Genomic DNA, 16,995 nt, shown 5'->3' on the forward strand with positions numbered 1-16,995 from the left:
GTGAATTGTGACAAGGGGCATGGACAACTTTCCCACGGGCCATGTACTTAATTATCAGGGATTTGTAGGTTTTTTGTTTTCCGTAAGTACCCATTCCCTGGCGCAGAAATCTAACTATAACCCAGGTAGTATATTGTGTTATGTCCTCACGAAAAGAATATATTATTAAGTAAAACTTTTCAAAAAAAATTAAATTTCAGCCATTTCATATAATCGAGTACATGGAAGAGTAGTCCTTGCCTTACATCACTATGACATCATATAATTATGCGACCAATTTGAAGTATCTGTGGGTCTAGTGATTACCAATATTTACAACTTTTACAAATTCATAACTTTCTTATTGTTTGTCCGATATTTTTCGAACTTTCAACCATCAACTTGTCTGAGTTTTCTTTCTCCTCTAAAAACAAGTATTTAATTGGGTTGGATTCCCCTTTAACAGTGTGGAAATAATTTCACACGTGTGTGTCCACGATTTCCACATAATGGCCTGCGTAAAGATGTGATACACGCTGATCCAATACTAAAATTTAAGAGTGTGGATATAATTTCGCGCTCTGGAGTGTGGGTGTACACAGTGTGTTTACATAGTGGACTACTAGTATGCAACGATGTGATACAGATACATACACCCTCTTAAATTCAAATTCAACCGTGTGAAGATAATTTCACATTGTTCCACACTGAGGGACATTGTTCTTTCAAACACTGGGATCATTATATAAGTTTATTTGTTTGCCCACTCGGCATTCCTGCCTTATATATATATATATATTATTAAGTTTACAAAAAAATTATAAACTTTTATGAATTATTTAGTACCCCTCCCCCGTGATTCTAATAAAATTCTCAAGTCTCATTTTTTTTTTACTATGGATGTTTACTCTACCCCTAGCATAATATATAGACTCTAATGCATTTCTATTCGGAAAAGTAATAATTTAATCTTCCATTTCTCTTCGAAGTTCCGCAATTCAAATTCTGTTTCACTATTTCGTTATTACTTTAATTACTTTCCGACATATTATCACGTGCCAAAAGCCAAGGGGAAATCATGTCGTTTGCATATGATCATTCCTATAATGTATTTCATCTCAAACTTCGCAATGGAGTATGTAGTTTCTATTGTTATGTTAATATGAAGTACGGGATATTTGTTGTTTGGTTTCCACGACTCCGGTTTTCTCAGTTCATGTGAATATTTGTATGCTTCGGGCTACCATAAATATGGGTGAATTGGATTAGCGCTCGGACAGAATATTGAGACAAAAAAGAGATTTGCCGATGATGAGAGAAAAAAAAAACAATTTTTTCAGAAGAGAAAGAGGGGGGATATGATTTAAGATGGCGGACTAAAAACATAAACTGAATATACTGTCCCTTTAATAATAAATAATGGGCGAATCCCTGGTGATTGCCAAGCAGTGAGTCTCTCTCGCCGAAGCCCTTGCGAAGATATACGGTGGCACCGTATACGGGCAGCTGACAATCATCAGCCCGCTAGCTGCCGCTGCCTCTGTCTCCAGGATACGGGTGTTTCCTATTTCACGTCGATTTCTTCTTCTTGGGTTATTATCTACCATCTGGACTCCCCCGTGAAACACGGCTTCCTAAATTTGATGCAAATTCTCCAAACTCTTTGCTCTGAAATAACACCTGAGGGCGGTATTAGGTTTTCATTATTTTATGCGCGAGATTTCTATCTCTCTCTCCCTTCGTTTCGCTTCTCTCTCTCCCTCTCTTCCCTCTTCTATCTCTCCTTGTTTCTCATTTCATCCCTCGTCATGCTCATCCTGCTGCCCTCTTCTCCTCTCCTAAAATTCCTTCCTCTTCGTCGTTAATTCTGCAAATAGAGGGGGGTTGGGGTTCTTGTGATTTACGGCATTTTGCAGAAATTGTGTTACCAGGGGCCACAAGAAGAGGATAAAAAAAACAAGAAAATATTCGATTGAAATCATTCAGACGGCAATTAAATTATATAACACAGGATGGGTTGAAAATCAGCAAGAGCGGATGATTTTAGTAAGCGTCAGTGAAAGAAAGCGTTTGTGTGGGCGTGTATCCACACTATTGTGTGAAAGTGCGTGCGTGTGTGTGTGTGCGCGCGTACGAGTGTCGAATGGGCCATGAGAGACATGATAATAATCGTGTTTTTAATGAGAGTATCTAATGAGAGGCGAAGTCGGTAGGAGAAGAAAACCACTGTAATATGAACACAACCCAAACAGATCAGTGAGGAAACCAGACCTACAAGAAAATTCTTGTAAAACGTCCATTATGAAAAAAAAAAATCTACAATACTCCAGCTTGCGTGAGAAACAACGGTCCAGATATGGGAAACACTTTTCTTCAAATCCTTCCTATTGTGCGATTGCAATCGCTCGGAAGCGCGATAAGTGTTTCAATATCATTTTCAAACTATTCAGTTAATCAATACGATCAGTATACGATCATGAAAGAATGTTTGGAAGCAATAAGGAACTACTCTAGACGACAATGACGCAATTGCCTATCTCCTTACTCTTCCTCTTTCTTTCATATTTTTTCTAAAAACGTCTAAGTATAGTGGTCAAGAAAATAAGATACTTGAATGCCTGATATATTTTCACATTGTGTACTCCTAAGCATTGATTCTTCGTTGCTATGACGACATTGCTTGATTCTGAAATGAAATGTGCATAATTAACATGCTTTTATGTTCATACTCGTCAATAAAAAAATGACCTTGTGATCTTTCTGTTTTCATGTCTTTTTTGATAATTTATGTATCTTTTGATTTTTATTAAGTTCCGTCACATCGATCTGTTTTGCACTTGCATTTAAAACATGAAAACCAACAATGTAAACATCCATTAGCAGATTATACCTTTTCCTTGTGTTGTAGGCCCGCTGAAACTGATTGCATGAACTGGAGTAGACATTAAGCTTATTTTTAATGAGCCCTGTGACTAATTCCTCCTGTATGTAAGTTGTGTTAACGTTGTTGATATAGGAGGAATCTTGTAATATAATCCCTTCATCCAAGGCCTAACTTTCTTCCTTCCTCTGCGTTTAAAATTCATAATTGCTTCCGTGATGGATACATCCTTGTCACGATCGATACATGGAGAGCATTGAAAGCTCATCATTCGTTGACTGGACTCTTATCTTAGTATCCTTGACAAAAGAGGAGGAGAGAGTCAGATGTTCCGACTTCTTTCCTTTCAAAACGCACCCTCCCCTTTCGCAAATGCTCTTGAAATGTTAAAAATTAATGATAGAAAAAGACATGAATGCATACACGTAGATGGCGACGTCATCCTTTTCAGGTTTGATACATAGCGCATTTAAAGCCCGTCATTCATTGACTGGACTCTTATCTCAGTTTCCTCGACAAAATAGGATAGATTCAGACGCCCTGTGCCTTCTTACCTTTAAAACACACCCACCCCTTTGGCAAATGCTCTTGAAATGTTAAAACTATTGATAGAAAAAGACACGAATACATGATAGCGAAGTAACCCTTTTCAGGATTGATACATGGAACATTTGAAGCCCATCATTCGTTGACTGGACTCTTATCTTACTGCTAGTTGCCTTCACAACAAAGTGGGAGATGGATTCAGTTGTTCCGCATTCTTTATTTAAAAATGCACCCTTCCTCTCGCCATTCTCCCTAAAATGTGAAAATTAATGATAGATAAAACCATCAAAACATAGAATGCGACGACATCCTTTTCAGGATTGATACATATAACATTTTGAAGCCAATTATTTGTTGACTGGATTCTTAGCAAAAGAGGAAAGAGTCAGATATTCCGACTTATTTCTTTTTAAACGCACCCACCCCTATCGCTACTGCCCTTGAAATGTTAAATTTAATGATAGATATAGTCATGAAAACAGAGAGATGGCGAAGTCATTCGTATGATTATAATTCATAGAGCATTAGAATATGTAATGCCTTTCTTTTGTTGACTTGGCTTTTATCTTAGTTTCCTTTAAAAAAAAAGGGGGATAGATTAAGATCTTCCGACCTCTTTCCTTTCGAAACACACCCGCCCCTGTTGCCTCTGTTCTCAACATGTTAAAAATAATGATTGATAAAAGCCCTGAAAACAGATGGCGACGTCACCCTTTTTTGGATTGATACATAGCGCATTTAAAGCCCGTCATTCGTTGACTGGACTCTTATCTCAGTTTCCTCGACAACAGAGGATAGATTCAGATGCCCCGCCCTCTTACCTCTAAAACACAACCTCACCTTTCGCTACTGTTCCTAAATTGTTGAAATAGATTGATGATGGATAAAGAAATACATGAAAACATAAAGATTGAGAGGTCATCTTTGTCTTAATGATATTGATACATGGAATATTCAAAGTCTATCGTTCGTTGATTGGATTTTTCGTAGTTTCCTTGAAGAAGAAATAAGTATGGAGTCGGATGTTCGTCTTCTTTCCTTTTAAGCGTATCCCTTCCCCTTTTGCATTGTTCTTAATGTTTGTTATAACATAGTTTGTGATGATTGATGTATCACTAAACTCATCTGTTTGTGTTTGTGTTTGTGTGGGGGTGATGACAAACAGTACCTTCAATTCCCAAGACGTTTTACATTGCGTTCTTCTTTTGCTGGCTGTGGCACGGACTTGTATGGTTAACGAGATTTGCCAGAATGAATGACAATTTTAATTGATATCCTGCTACACTGGGATCATAGGGATGGCTTTACCTATAATGTGTTCTGGGTCATCTTATCAATTTGTGTACACAGACTTCCATGCATTTCATTGATGGTCCTTATATTTTGAGAGAAAAAATTGAAGCTCGTGATGATTTTTTTGTTTTCTTAAATCAATTTTATGAGATACATAATATGATTATTCGTACAATAGCTGATGATTTATTTCCCAGACACTAGAATAGGAGCATACTGAAAGAGATCTGTTATCTGTAATATTAACATGGGTGTGTATTGATCGTCATAAAATTTGGTTGGTAGATCGCCGATTTGAATGAATTACGCCCTCATTTGTAAATAATCATGAACACTAAACAGACTTGATCAATGACTTTCAAAGAAATCATCAATCAGTATGATCGGTATTTTGGATTTGGGGGATTATTTTCAAGAAACTGCATTTTGTGTAAACATATTTTTTTAATTTTCATACCGTTGTCGCTCCTTCTCCACAGACGTACTTCATTGTCCATGAAGATTTAGGTAATTCACATGTACTTACGATATAACTATTTTAATTGCAATCCTCATAATTCATAAACCTATCTGAACATATCTATAATATATTTTCTGTCTCATTTTTTTAAATATATGTAGGTGCACCACCTTCTAAGGTCAGCCCACAAGTCTCGGCGTCATCGGTTAGTGAACCATCCCCTACTCAACCCACTATATCACCATCCAACACCAATGCTCCTGTTCACTTGGGGTATATGCCAATGTATTTGCCAAACACATGTCAGCTGAGTCTAGATAAAGAAACGAACAAAGATGCACCGAAGAGTGGAACAAAAGTGCATGCCACCACGTTTGTACCGGCCCCGGGGGAATTCATACCCGGTCCGGCCACCAACGCAACCGCTGGAGTATCATCAGGGAAAGACGCAAAGTGTAAAACATCACCGTCGCTGCCTGTGAATTCAAATGGGAAATCCCCAACTTCCCATCTAGGCAAGAGTAAGAGCAGCGACGCCAATGGGAAAAAGGAATCACCGAAGACTTTGGGTGCGCCGAAGAATATAGCCCAGAGCACGGGGGAGAAATGCGATGGAAGTAGTCGACTAGACGATAAGAAAACATCCAGTAAGTCACCTTGTGGTGATTTTACGGACAGCGGGAAAGGAACTTCTGTAGGTTCTGATTCAAAGGATGAAATGCATTCCAAACACGATGATGAAAGAAGAGATTCGCATGGAAAAAAAAGACACCTTAGTGGCAACTCAAGCGGTTCGAAATATGATTCTAGAAGTGAAAGTAAACCAGACAGGACTAGTGGTAGTCACAGCAGTGGGAAACACAGCAGTCGTGCAAGGAGTATATCTGGACCTGACACTGGGGTTGCGGGTTTATCTTCACCTCGTGAATACAGCTCAAGGCATAATGACAGACACGCAACGGACAAATCCCTTGAAGAACACCGCCGAAGTATGGACCTGGTGACTGGGAGGGTCGGTCATCCCAGTCTCTATTACGACATGACTATGGCCAGTGACAGGTCAAGGACAGATACAACCCTCCCGTTGCCCACTTACCATGGCGAGTGTTTCACGCCATCCTCTGCAGCTCACGAAGCAGCGCTAGCAAGGCATGAAAGCATGCTTCGGACAGCTCTCATGGGAAGTGCTCACCGCGTACCAACTGGGTCTCCCCTGGTGTCCTCGCCGAGTTCGCAACCGTTCGTTTCCAGTCATGCCACTTCAGTCTCGATCTCGCACACACCTTCGAGTAGCAAAAAGACAGTAGGATCTAGCAGCGAAGGGACTGGTCTTCAAGGACGTGGGACACCGGGGATCAAGGTTTCGGATGGGAGGTGTCCACCGATCGGAATTGCTGTGGCGCAGCAGAGACAAGATGGTGATAACACAGGAACACAAGGAAGGCATCCGCCTCGTTCGAATTCTAGAAGTAAGTTTATGCTTGTGTAAAAACATTTACTAAGTACCAAATTCATCGTGAGCATGAGCATGTAGTACTTTGTAATGAAAACGCTATCTACTAAATGCTCTGTAGAGTGATGTATAAGCGAACTAATTATACTTTATCTATATACTTCATCTGTTTGTATTTCAGAAGTGTGTTCCATGACTGTTAGGCCACAATAATATGCATGCCATTTATTCTGTGCCGATCATTCCTTGGACGATCCAAATGTCTTAATACTCCCTTAAATCCTGACTTTTTTCTGACAGGTGCTAGTTCTAGCCCTCATATCAGCCGTGTCTTGCCTTGTTCATCGTCGTTAAGTGACAAACGAGAGCCCGATGATGAACGGCTCGGGAGGAATCGGGACGCAGGAAGCGGGGGACATAGCAGACTGAACGACCGGGAACAAAGAATGGCCAGAGATCAGTCACCAAGGTAGCAATTGTCTTGAGTCTGTTTCTATAAAAGTTGTATAACCAGACACACAATGTATAAGAATGATTTTGTCTCGCCTGCATAGCATAAGCGAGCTATACATAGACGCAGCTTATCTTATGGCGGCGGCATCATCAAGATCAGAATCGTCAACAGTTACATCTTACTCTAACCTAAAGTTTATGTAATGTCATTGTAAAAATTAATGAGAAGAGGTACAGGTCCAATGAACGACTGAATAGGAATATTTTGTCTTGGAAGTTCCCTTTAAAACATGTACAGCAATAAGAAATATGCCCGAAACGTAAAATGTCCTCAGCACTTGTCCAGACTGCGAGCACCCCTCACCCCTACGAACTTGTTTGTCCTTTTTTGTACATTTTATACTATTTTACCGGGGAACGGCATCGTTACCTTCCCCATGTAGATGCCTAATTTGAAATTGTCACCAGTTTCATGACTTCATTGTATTTTAGAGCATTAATTTTTCTGACGTTATTGCCTATTAAAAGATGAATATCAGAGTGACATGCTGTTGTTGAATTTGTTTTCATATCACCGTCTGCCCGCCTTTCCCTCACAAATTCACACACTATCCATAGTAAGCGAATTGGAAATTTCTTCTGTAGAAATTCATTTTTGACAACTAATCTGAATTATTTTTTATCATCAAAGACAATGCTCAAACTCTGCTTATCATTGTGCAATTAAATGGTGACACCTTTCTCTTTTTATAGAATTGCACAAAACGATTTGCTAAAGTAAGATAAATAGTGGCAGGGATTTGTTGCAGAAAACAGGAGTTGTAGTGTATTCTCCGCCCTGTATTTGCATGGGGTTACTAATTGGTGAAAACATTGAATTGTGATTAACCAGAAATTAATTTCCCCAAGCGACCGCCGTGTCATTTTAGAATTTCCAGCATTTTTCTTTAATTGATTTTCACTGTGAGATGTATACAATCATTTTGTTTGAACAGGGAATCCCGCTCGAACAGTGAAGTACCTTTTCATGTCGGCCCACATCGGAGATACCAGCATGACCTAAGTGCCAATCTGGTTGTTACAGGTATGTAAATGACGCTCTTGAAGTGACTGCTTGAATTTGGCCTTTCCACGTGAATTGTGAACCATGCATTGTGCGCAAAGAGCTCCAATGAATAGAGTAAAAAAAGAGAGAGAGAATAGAAATTAACACTCTACGGAGTAACATGCTCTTAAAACTTCTTGCTTTTTGTTATGACTGCTTTTGCCTACTCCAAAAATAATAATTTCTGATAGGATGAGTTATCGATGTGAGCGATTGTCTGTCATCTGTAGGGTTTTCTTTCATTCATTCTATACCGTAAGACAGAGTAAATTTTCATGTTTAATCATCCAGGTGGCGGAACTATTGGTCGGCCCGATACCACCATCCACCCTCATCTGCCAGCCACGCCCCACCACTGGTTACCCCGTCCTCCAAGCCACGCAAGTGGGACGCCCTCACCCCTCTGGCCGTATGGGATACCTTCGTCGTCGTCACCGATGAGCTCCAGCACCCTAGAAGCGTCTCCACGCGGATCTCCCTTTCCTGTCGGACCGGGCGGAATGCACTGGGCACAAGATCCAACGACGGGTCAACTTATGTTGGTTCCGCCACACCCGGTTCACCCGGACAGTCCTCTATCAAACCTTGGTATGTCACCTTTGCTGTCATCTTTTGAAATGATGTCCTCCCAATGTTTTCAATTATGTTATTAAAATTCGGAAGCGTTCGTTCTTGAATTTAGGGCAATTTATTTTTCTCTGGGCTCATATGAACCTTTTCCGGACGACTGGAACTTCGAAAAATGGCAAACTCAAGTTTTCTCCTAAGCTTTCGCGAACAGAGTCCTAAAGCAGTTCTTGCGAAGTTCGCATGAATTTCTCATGAGGTGTGCACGCAGATGTTGTGTGTACATTGAAAAATTAAAGTCAGCTAACAGTCACAAAGAATACGGAAGCAAAAAAGCAAACTAACCGTGAAATGTTCCAAGAAATGCAAGCTATATTCAAAAGATAAACAAAGACTTTTTTAAGAATTTGTGAGTATCGCCCTCGCAAATACTTTTTTAAAGTTCGCGCCGAACATAAAACAACTCATGAAGGATTAGCAAAGCTTCCTAATTTAAGTGCCACGTTGTAGTGCACTTTTACTTGTATGAAATGCAACTGTTAAGACTTCGCTTTTTTTTAGCATTAACGGGCCTTCCCTCAACTTTCGCGGGCCCCGCAATTCCTATTGTCTATAAGGCATTAATATCAGTTGTTGTTTTACTTTTTGTTTCCATTTTCACAGTCTGGCCACGATATTTAGTCCCTCCTCACCTTCAGCCTCACAGTCACCAACTCCAGCAGCTGATGTTAAACCAGTTCCCTTACGGTCCGATTCCGGGTCCGGCTCATCCCTCCCAACATCCGGGTCTTCTCCAGCACATACCGGGGGCGGGAAGCAGTCCAGAAGTTCAGGCCTTCCTCCAGCAACAGCATGAGGCCATTGCAAACATGTACCGTCAGGCTGAGCAGCAAGATCGGAATAGGAAAGAACAACCCAAGCCTCCGAGTAACGACCCAAGCAGTTTGAAACTCTCTTCCGATTCGCTAAAATGTGGGAGTGGTCATCACAGGAACCGACGAGAATCGGGTGATGTGAAAGGAGAGGTTCGACCGGAGAGCCGGCAGTCGGAGAGGTGTAGAACGGGATCGCAAGAACCTCTGGACATCAAACATTCCATCCACCATCCGCCATCACCGTTCTTACAAGCAATTCCTGTCGCGGCATCGCAACACCCATCTCTTCCTTTCATGTACCCTCCCTCAGTACCCTATCTTTATGAGAATCCCCCGCCCGTTTCAGGACCACAAACGCCATGCTCACGGGCAAATCAAGACGCAAAGGACAAGAAAGAATTTTTACCTGATAGGTCTCACGCGATCCAAACACAAATCCCGCCTTTGCGGCCAAACAAGGACAAGAAAGAAGGTGTTTTAAAAAGTACTAGCGTGCAAACGTCTCCCGCCGAAACGCCGCCGGCACCAGCGGCAAAAATTGAAGTGGATCGGGAGGAAGAAAATGACGCCGATGTTAATAGCCCAAGTGCCAAAGTCTCACGTACGCAACAAACTGAGATGAACCAAAATAAACTTTTAATAGAACCCAATATTGATGTGGTAACAGTGGATTCACCCGAGGTTTCTAGGACTCCGTCAACCCCTTTGTTTTCAGAAATCACTATTGCTCAAACAAAAACGGAAGACGACATTGAGCACAAAGAAGAGAGTTCGCATGAACATTTTAAGCAAACAAGTATTCAAAGTGACATAAATAGTACTGATGTAATGAGCGTGAAAGAAGAAGAGATCAAAGACAGTAATCTGCAAACTGAGAATGAGGAGATTGTTCTCCAAACCTTGAACGAATTGCAGAATGAGGAAACACCGCAATGTGAAGGAGTCCGGGAGGATACCAACAATCTACCTTCAGACACTGGGGCAACTCCCAGCATCGCGACCCCACCAATGGTGGTGGTAACGGAAAGTAAAAGTGCTGTTACATCGGCGTTAACCGAAAGCACAAGCATGTCTGTTCCAACGACCAGTCGGGAAACTCTAATCACTAACGTCCTGACAACAATGCAGACTTTTGCTACTAGTGTGGATGGACTGGATCAGGATCAAATCGCTGCCATTGAAGGCATCGCACTTCTCAGTGAAGTTGCAGAGCGAAAGGCATTGGCATCTAGAGCAGAATTTTGGAACTGCGTCGCTGGTAAGATTTACATCAACTAAGGAAGTAATGTTTACGCCAGAAAATAAAACAGATCAGAAGTGAAATTTACAAAATTACAGCTATCGAGGTAGTTAATATAAAAGATTAGCTTTTTTATTTTTGGATATTATCATTTATCTGAGCTTTAAAATTAGCTTCAAATATGATTAATTCATCTACAATTTTACCCTCTCTAAGTAAGGAATCATATCTACATTATGTACTAATTATAGTCCCTTCGTAGTAGGGTTGTTTGTTGTAAATAAAAACTTATTAGAAATCCTGGAATGACAAACTGAACGTCGGAAAATTAAAAAAAAAAAGAAGCTGGGGAACATAGCAGTTGGCATAATGTCATTTGGCACATAATTAAGGTAGAAGACAACAGTTCACCTTAACAGATTTTGATCTTAAATTATAATGGTTGCTTTTCGTCTCCTTCATGAAACAGAGCAACATCGGACAGAAAATTCTGATGAGCTGGATGAAACCGAATCAACGACGACAGAATCCAATGTTCCCCTCCAAGGCAATTCTGTCAGCGCCATGACCTCGAACGGAGGCTGCGACCTGGATAATGACGACCTAACTGGGATTTCCCCCGGTGAACTCAGTCTCAAGATACGATGCCCAATCACTATCAAGAAAGAGGCAAATGGTATGAATTCTTGTCTGTAGTTTTACTCAAGCCTTGTCCAACAACAGAAGCGAGTTAATGCACCATTTTTCCGGTGGTGGCTCAATATTGAATTATTAACCTAAGGTTAAGTTTATGAAATGTCACCTAAAGTTTGAAAGTATAAAGTTCTCCTTCTTTAAACTTGGGCATAATGTAATCAAGTGTCACTTGGAATGAATTTAAGGTCACAAAGTCAAAGGTCAACTGTGGTCAATGAACTTTGCTCATGTATTGGTATTAAGTTCAACTTCAACCAAAGGTCTAAATTTTGAATTTTCAAAATGGCAATTGTAAAAGATGGTTAATAGATGAACTGATTGCAGACAATTTAGGATAATCAGTGTGGAATGAGACCTCACTACTCTTTAACCTTTGACCACACTACTCTTTAACCTTTGAACTCACTACTCTGTAACCTTTGAACTCACTACTCTTTAACCTTTGACCACACTACTCTTTAACCTTTGACCACACTACTCTTTAACCTTTGACCACACTACTCTTTAACCTTTGACCACACTGCTCTTTAACCTTTGACCTCACAGGACGGAGTGAAGTATCGGCATGTGGAACCCCTCTGGGATCAGCAGAGAATATGAACCCAATGGAACTAGAGATGAGGATGAAACTAGCAGAACTTCAGAGGAAATACAAGGAGAAGAAGAAGGAACTAGACAAACTACAAAAGAAAAAGGACAAGAGGTGAGTTGATTATTGTGTCTACATTATATTCCCTCTTGCAGAATTGCATTATGATGATCTCCACAGGTAACATTTATTATATATGGCAATTCCAGAAGATGATAATAAATGTCTGACCCATGATAATATGGCAGCGTTAAAACCATTCATTTAATCTATACAACAGAGAAACATAAGTTTATGGAAAAGCCCATATATTAATGGTTGTATTGGTATTGCTGTAAATGTTAGATCATTGAAACCTCTCACTTTAAAAAAAATGTTTCTTCCTGCCTGCAATTATGACATTGATTCCTACTCATTTTCCTTGCTTCCGTTTGGATATCTGGTCAACATAAGTGTTCTATCTCTCCATTTTTCCTCTCCTTATTTCAATTTTCAAATAATGCGTCGTCAGTAGCTTTACTCCTAGGTACCCATGACACTGATACAGTTATCCTAATATAATTAACTTATTGATTGATTAAAACATCATCTATTTTTTGTTTAACAGAGCACGAGAGGACTCTAAGAATAGTAGTAGCCCTACATCTACAGAGAAGAGACGAGGAAGGGGAAGGCCGAGGAAAAGAAAGTTCAGCAGCAAATCCAGCTCAGAGACACAAGAAGAAGCTATGAAAGAAGCTCCAAAAGTGGTTCCGAAAGAAAGTCCTAAGGAAAAGTAAGCTAAGTCCACACTTAAAGATAGACAAATATCCCCATGGGAAACAAAAACTAAAGGCATAATCTAAATTAAACCCATTCTTAATGAATGTGGTAAAGTTGATTGTAATGCATAAAAGTATTGATGGGTTCTCTGCCGTTTTGGAATGGTCAAGTTGAAATGATATCTAATTATGGCACATAACTCTGGCCTAAAAGGAGGTTCAAAGTGTCAGCAATGTTTTTATACTCATGAGTGTTTTGTTGTCTGGCAAGCTATCAAATATGACAACTTTCCTTGATTTTCATAGGCCAAGAAGCAGAGTTCCTATGGTAACTGCCTGAAATATACATACCTAGTCAGCTAAAACATTCAACAAGTCCGTTTATAAAATGCTCCCCCAGAACTTTTAAAGAGATGCTCGATTGCACGGCATTCAAAACTGTACCGAAATAGACATCAGTGAACCAGAATTTATTACAAACCAAACAATCTTACAAAGGATACTAGAAAGTTCTTGATTGCACATTTTACAAGAGGAAACATTCCCCTGAAGCAGCCAAACTTGTACAAAAAGGATGAGGATATATTTTTTAGAGGTGACACTTTCAATCATCACATGAGGCATGATAGCTCACACATTAGCGGATTGGTTACGCAGTCAGATGACCTAGGGCCCATATCACAAAGCTTAACAATCATCGATTTACGATTGTATTGCATTGAAGACAACGTACAATTAATAGTAGAAATCAAGCATATGATTAATCGCTAACTATTGTGTTACGGGACCCAGGGTTGGATTCTCATTTCATGCGTTGGTGCCGTATGGTAAGCATGTATTCTCACTACCACTTCCCGTGGAAAGGATCTCGAACCTTTGGTCCTTCCATTCCTTGCGTACAAGCATTCATTTCTTTTTAGCAATCAAGCTAGAAAATCACCACCAGTTTGTTTCTTAATCTTTAATAGGGAAGTGAAGAGTCTGCATTCGTCCGCCAAAGTTCTCTTGGAAGCTGCTGCATCGTTGGAAGAACCCGTGGTGGTGCCCAAGAAGAAAAAGAAGAAAGAACACAAGACCAAGAAAGAATCCAAGGAATATAAAGAATCCAAGGAACCTAAAGAATCCAAGGAACAAGTGAAAGAAGCAAAGGGAGCGAAGGAGCCAAAAGACAAGACCACCAAACTGGTATGTGATGATGATGATGATCTTTGAAGGTTGTTTGCATGGTGATACAGATAATGTGGAAGATGCCCTTCTGTTCCAACTCAATCACTTCCATTTTAATTTCCTATCAACTTCACTTTCCAATAAGAAGAATGAAATGAATTTGCTCTCACTAAAATCGATCAATCACTTGTAAAATTGAAATGGAAATTTGCAATTGATTGTAATTTATTTATTACAACACCCTCTTTGTCTATGTAAAAATATCATTGGTCCACAATTTGTATTTTATTTTAGGTTCGAATCCCCGCTCTACCATTGTTTCCACTTTGATAAAAACACCCAAGAGATATTTCTGTCATCTATAAGGTCAGCCGTGATACCTGATTAACTTAGCCGTACAATGTTTTCTGTGTAATAGTTTATATACCAGCTAGTCGTTATACCAGCAAAAAGCTGTCCTGCCAAGTTCCTGTGGGAGTTGCTGTAACAGAATTTGTGTTTACCCTCAGGTTAAGAAGACCAAGAAGTTAAAGAGCAAGACTGGTTCCGGTGGCTCTCTTCTCGTCCCAGGCTCCGGTGACTCAAAACCCCTCATCAAGAAGAAGAAGGACAAGTCTGGCTCAAAAACTCTTTCTCTAAAGTCAAGCTCAGAAGGACAATTTACTGCTTTGAAGGTCAAAAGTAAGTGAGACAATGGGGAAAAAACTATCATTCAGAAATAATTAAAAGCCATTCAGAATATCACTTGTAGATGATATGTGTTCATAGAAATATTGGAAGCTAAAACACTTAATTTTAAATTTTTCTTAAGAGATGATACTTTGGTGGAAAGTGCAAAGTCAAATTCTTCTATTTATAGTTATCATATCATATCGCCTCATTGTCACAGGTTCTAAGAGTGGTAAGAAGCGTACCGGCTCACCCGTCAGATCCGACGTCCCCTCCAAGAAGCAGCACATCTCAAAGTCGGCCTCAAAGAAACTCCATTTTTCAAATCTTGCCAGTCACGACCCATTCACATCAGGTAACGAGAATGAATATTGAGTTTGATCAATGAATTAGTGTTCTATCATTGCATTATTAGAAGGAGTTTGTCACATGATGATGATTGTGATTATGATATCTGTCATCTTATTTTAGTCTTTTTTAGGCTTAGCCCCTTTTAGCCATGGCATAAAACAAAGTTATCTCGTTCAGCATCTTCACTTTCCAGTTAACCAGGAGCATTTCAATTTCTTCAGTGATATTCTCCGGCTATTTTTATAAGCTACTGTAAATCCTTGCATCCGATTTGCTGAGAACAAATTAGTCAATGAAAACTTTCATGAAATGTTCCCCAGTTTCTGCATTGTCACAGCAATGGGAGATGATGATGATGATGATGATGGGTTCTTGTATAGCGCTGGTATCCGCCTCAGCTGGGCGCTCATGGCGCTTGCTCAAAAATAGGAAATATCTCACAAATTTCAATGTCTTCAAACAGTGCTTAGGATCATCATTCAGTTCAAGTACTGTCCTAGTAATGCTACAATTGAGTTATTCTTGCAATAATGTTGCAATGGGGAACAGAAAGGTCTTCAGGTAAGACTCAAAAGTTGATCGGGTCTCTGCTCTCCTGATAAATTGGGGAAGGCTATTCCACAGCTTTGGTCCAGAGATGTAGAAGGCTCTGTCCCCCCAAGTTGTGTGGCTGAGAGATTCTGTCAGCAATGCTCGATCTGCTGATCTGAGACTGCGTGTTGGTCTATGCTGAGATAAGAGCTCTGATATGTAGGGTGGAGATTTATCGTTAAGTGCTTTAAATACGAGGGCCCCAAGTTTATAGGCTATTCTCTGGTTGACAGGCAGCCACTGTAGGTCACGCAGAATTGGAGTAATGTGGACTCTCTTTCTTTGAAGGGACACAAGACGTGCGGCCATGTTCTGCAGACGCTGAAGTCTGTGCAGTTGATGTTGATTCAAACCAGTCAAAATCGAGTTGCAAATGTCCAGTCGGGTTGTTACAAAGGCATGAACAGGCATGAGATTGGAAATAGCACTGGGATATCCCTCATGCAGTAAAGGTTATGGGCATGAATTTCATGAAGAAACCTTACCTATTCCTAAAGCCAAAATATTTACTTGGTGAGGTGGGCAGCATTATCTAAAAGGTATATACACTACATTGACAACAAACATGCACATTAATGTTATTGTTATCATCTGACATCATTATCATTATCTACGTTTGCCTTCCTCCACTCAGGTGTAGTAATTAGGTAACCAATTGAATTCCTGGAATGCTCGAGCTCCTGATCAATGCAGCCATGCTAATGCCAGGGTAATAGTGCGTCATGCTTGAAACATTACAGTACTATATAAATGTTGTATATTATTAATGTTTGTTATTATAATTAAATGATAATTGTATTATCAAAATTATCACCCTCATTATCATCATTATTATCATTATAGTAATTTGCGTTTTGTTTTTCCCCCTCTCAGACACAGACTCCGGTAGTGTCATTTGGCCCAGTAAGGCCACGCCCACCAAGACCACACCCACTTCTCCATCCTCGGCTTCTGTCAAGCCGCTCAAATCACCCAAGATCAAGACCAAGACCAAGAAGCTGAAGAACAAAGAAGGAAAGATGGGCCTACATTCTGGGAAGAAGAAGAAGAGCAAGTCCAAGGTTGCGCTCGCGGGGGCAACGTCTCCCGCTGCCAGCACAAACGTAGCAGCACCACTACCATCTTCAAAGCTTGATGCCTTCGTTGCAGATAACAAATTGAAACCAGGCTTGTTGATCTCACATGTCTATGGTAAGCTGATGAATAATGATGTTGGCAACTGGATATGATTACATTATGTAAATTACATATATTAGAAAATCTACTTAAATTATGTACCCGTTTAGAGCACTTTATGGCATAAAATGTGAATGTTAGTA

At 40.1% G+C, this 16,995-nt stretch overlaps 1 protein-coding gene across 3 annotated transcripts in view; it reads left to right on the forward strand.

The window, feature by feature from the left end:
- Positions 1–16,995, forward strand: part of LOC129269642 (trinucleotide repeat-containing gene 18 protein-like) — a 41,244-nt gene that overhangs the window by 13,894 nt on the left and 10,355 nt on the right. For all 3 annotated transcript variants that reach the window (XM_064105164.1, XM_064105166.1, XM_064105167.1), the window contains 12 exons: positions 5,321–6,628; positions 6,913–7,081; positions 8,061–8,149; positions 8,462–8,758; positions 9,401–10,870; positions 11,322–11,528; positions 12,095–12,251; positions 12,745–12,912; positions 13,867–14,083; positions 14,575–14,746; positions 14,955–15,089; positions 16,550–16,867. In XM_064105164.1, the coding sequence (XP_063961234.1) occupies positions 5,321–6,628; positions 6,913–7,081; positions 8,061–8,149; positions 8,462–8,758; positions 9,401–10,870; positions 11,322–11,528; positions 12,095–12,251; positions 12,745–12,912; positions 13,867–14,083; positions 14,575–14,746; positions 14,955–15,089; positions 16,550–16,867 (4,707 nt within the window). The remainder of the gene's footprint in view (positions 1–5,320; positions 6,629–6,912; positions 7,082–8,060; positions 8,150–8,461; positions 8,759–9,400; positions 10,871–11,321; positions 11,529–12,094; positions 12,252–12,744; positions 12,913–13,866; positions 14,084–14,574; positions 14,747–14,954; positions 15,090–16,549; positions 16,868–16,995) is intronic.

Source organism: Lytechinus pictus, chromosome 10 (assembly GCF_037042905.1).
Source record: "Lytechinus pictus isolate F3 Inbred chromosome 10, Lp3.0, whole genome shotgun sequence".
Classification (NCBI taxonomy): domain Eukaryota; kingdom Metazoa; phylum Echinodermata; class Echinoidea; order Temnopleuroida; family Toxopneustidae; genus Lytechinus; species Lytechinus pictus.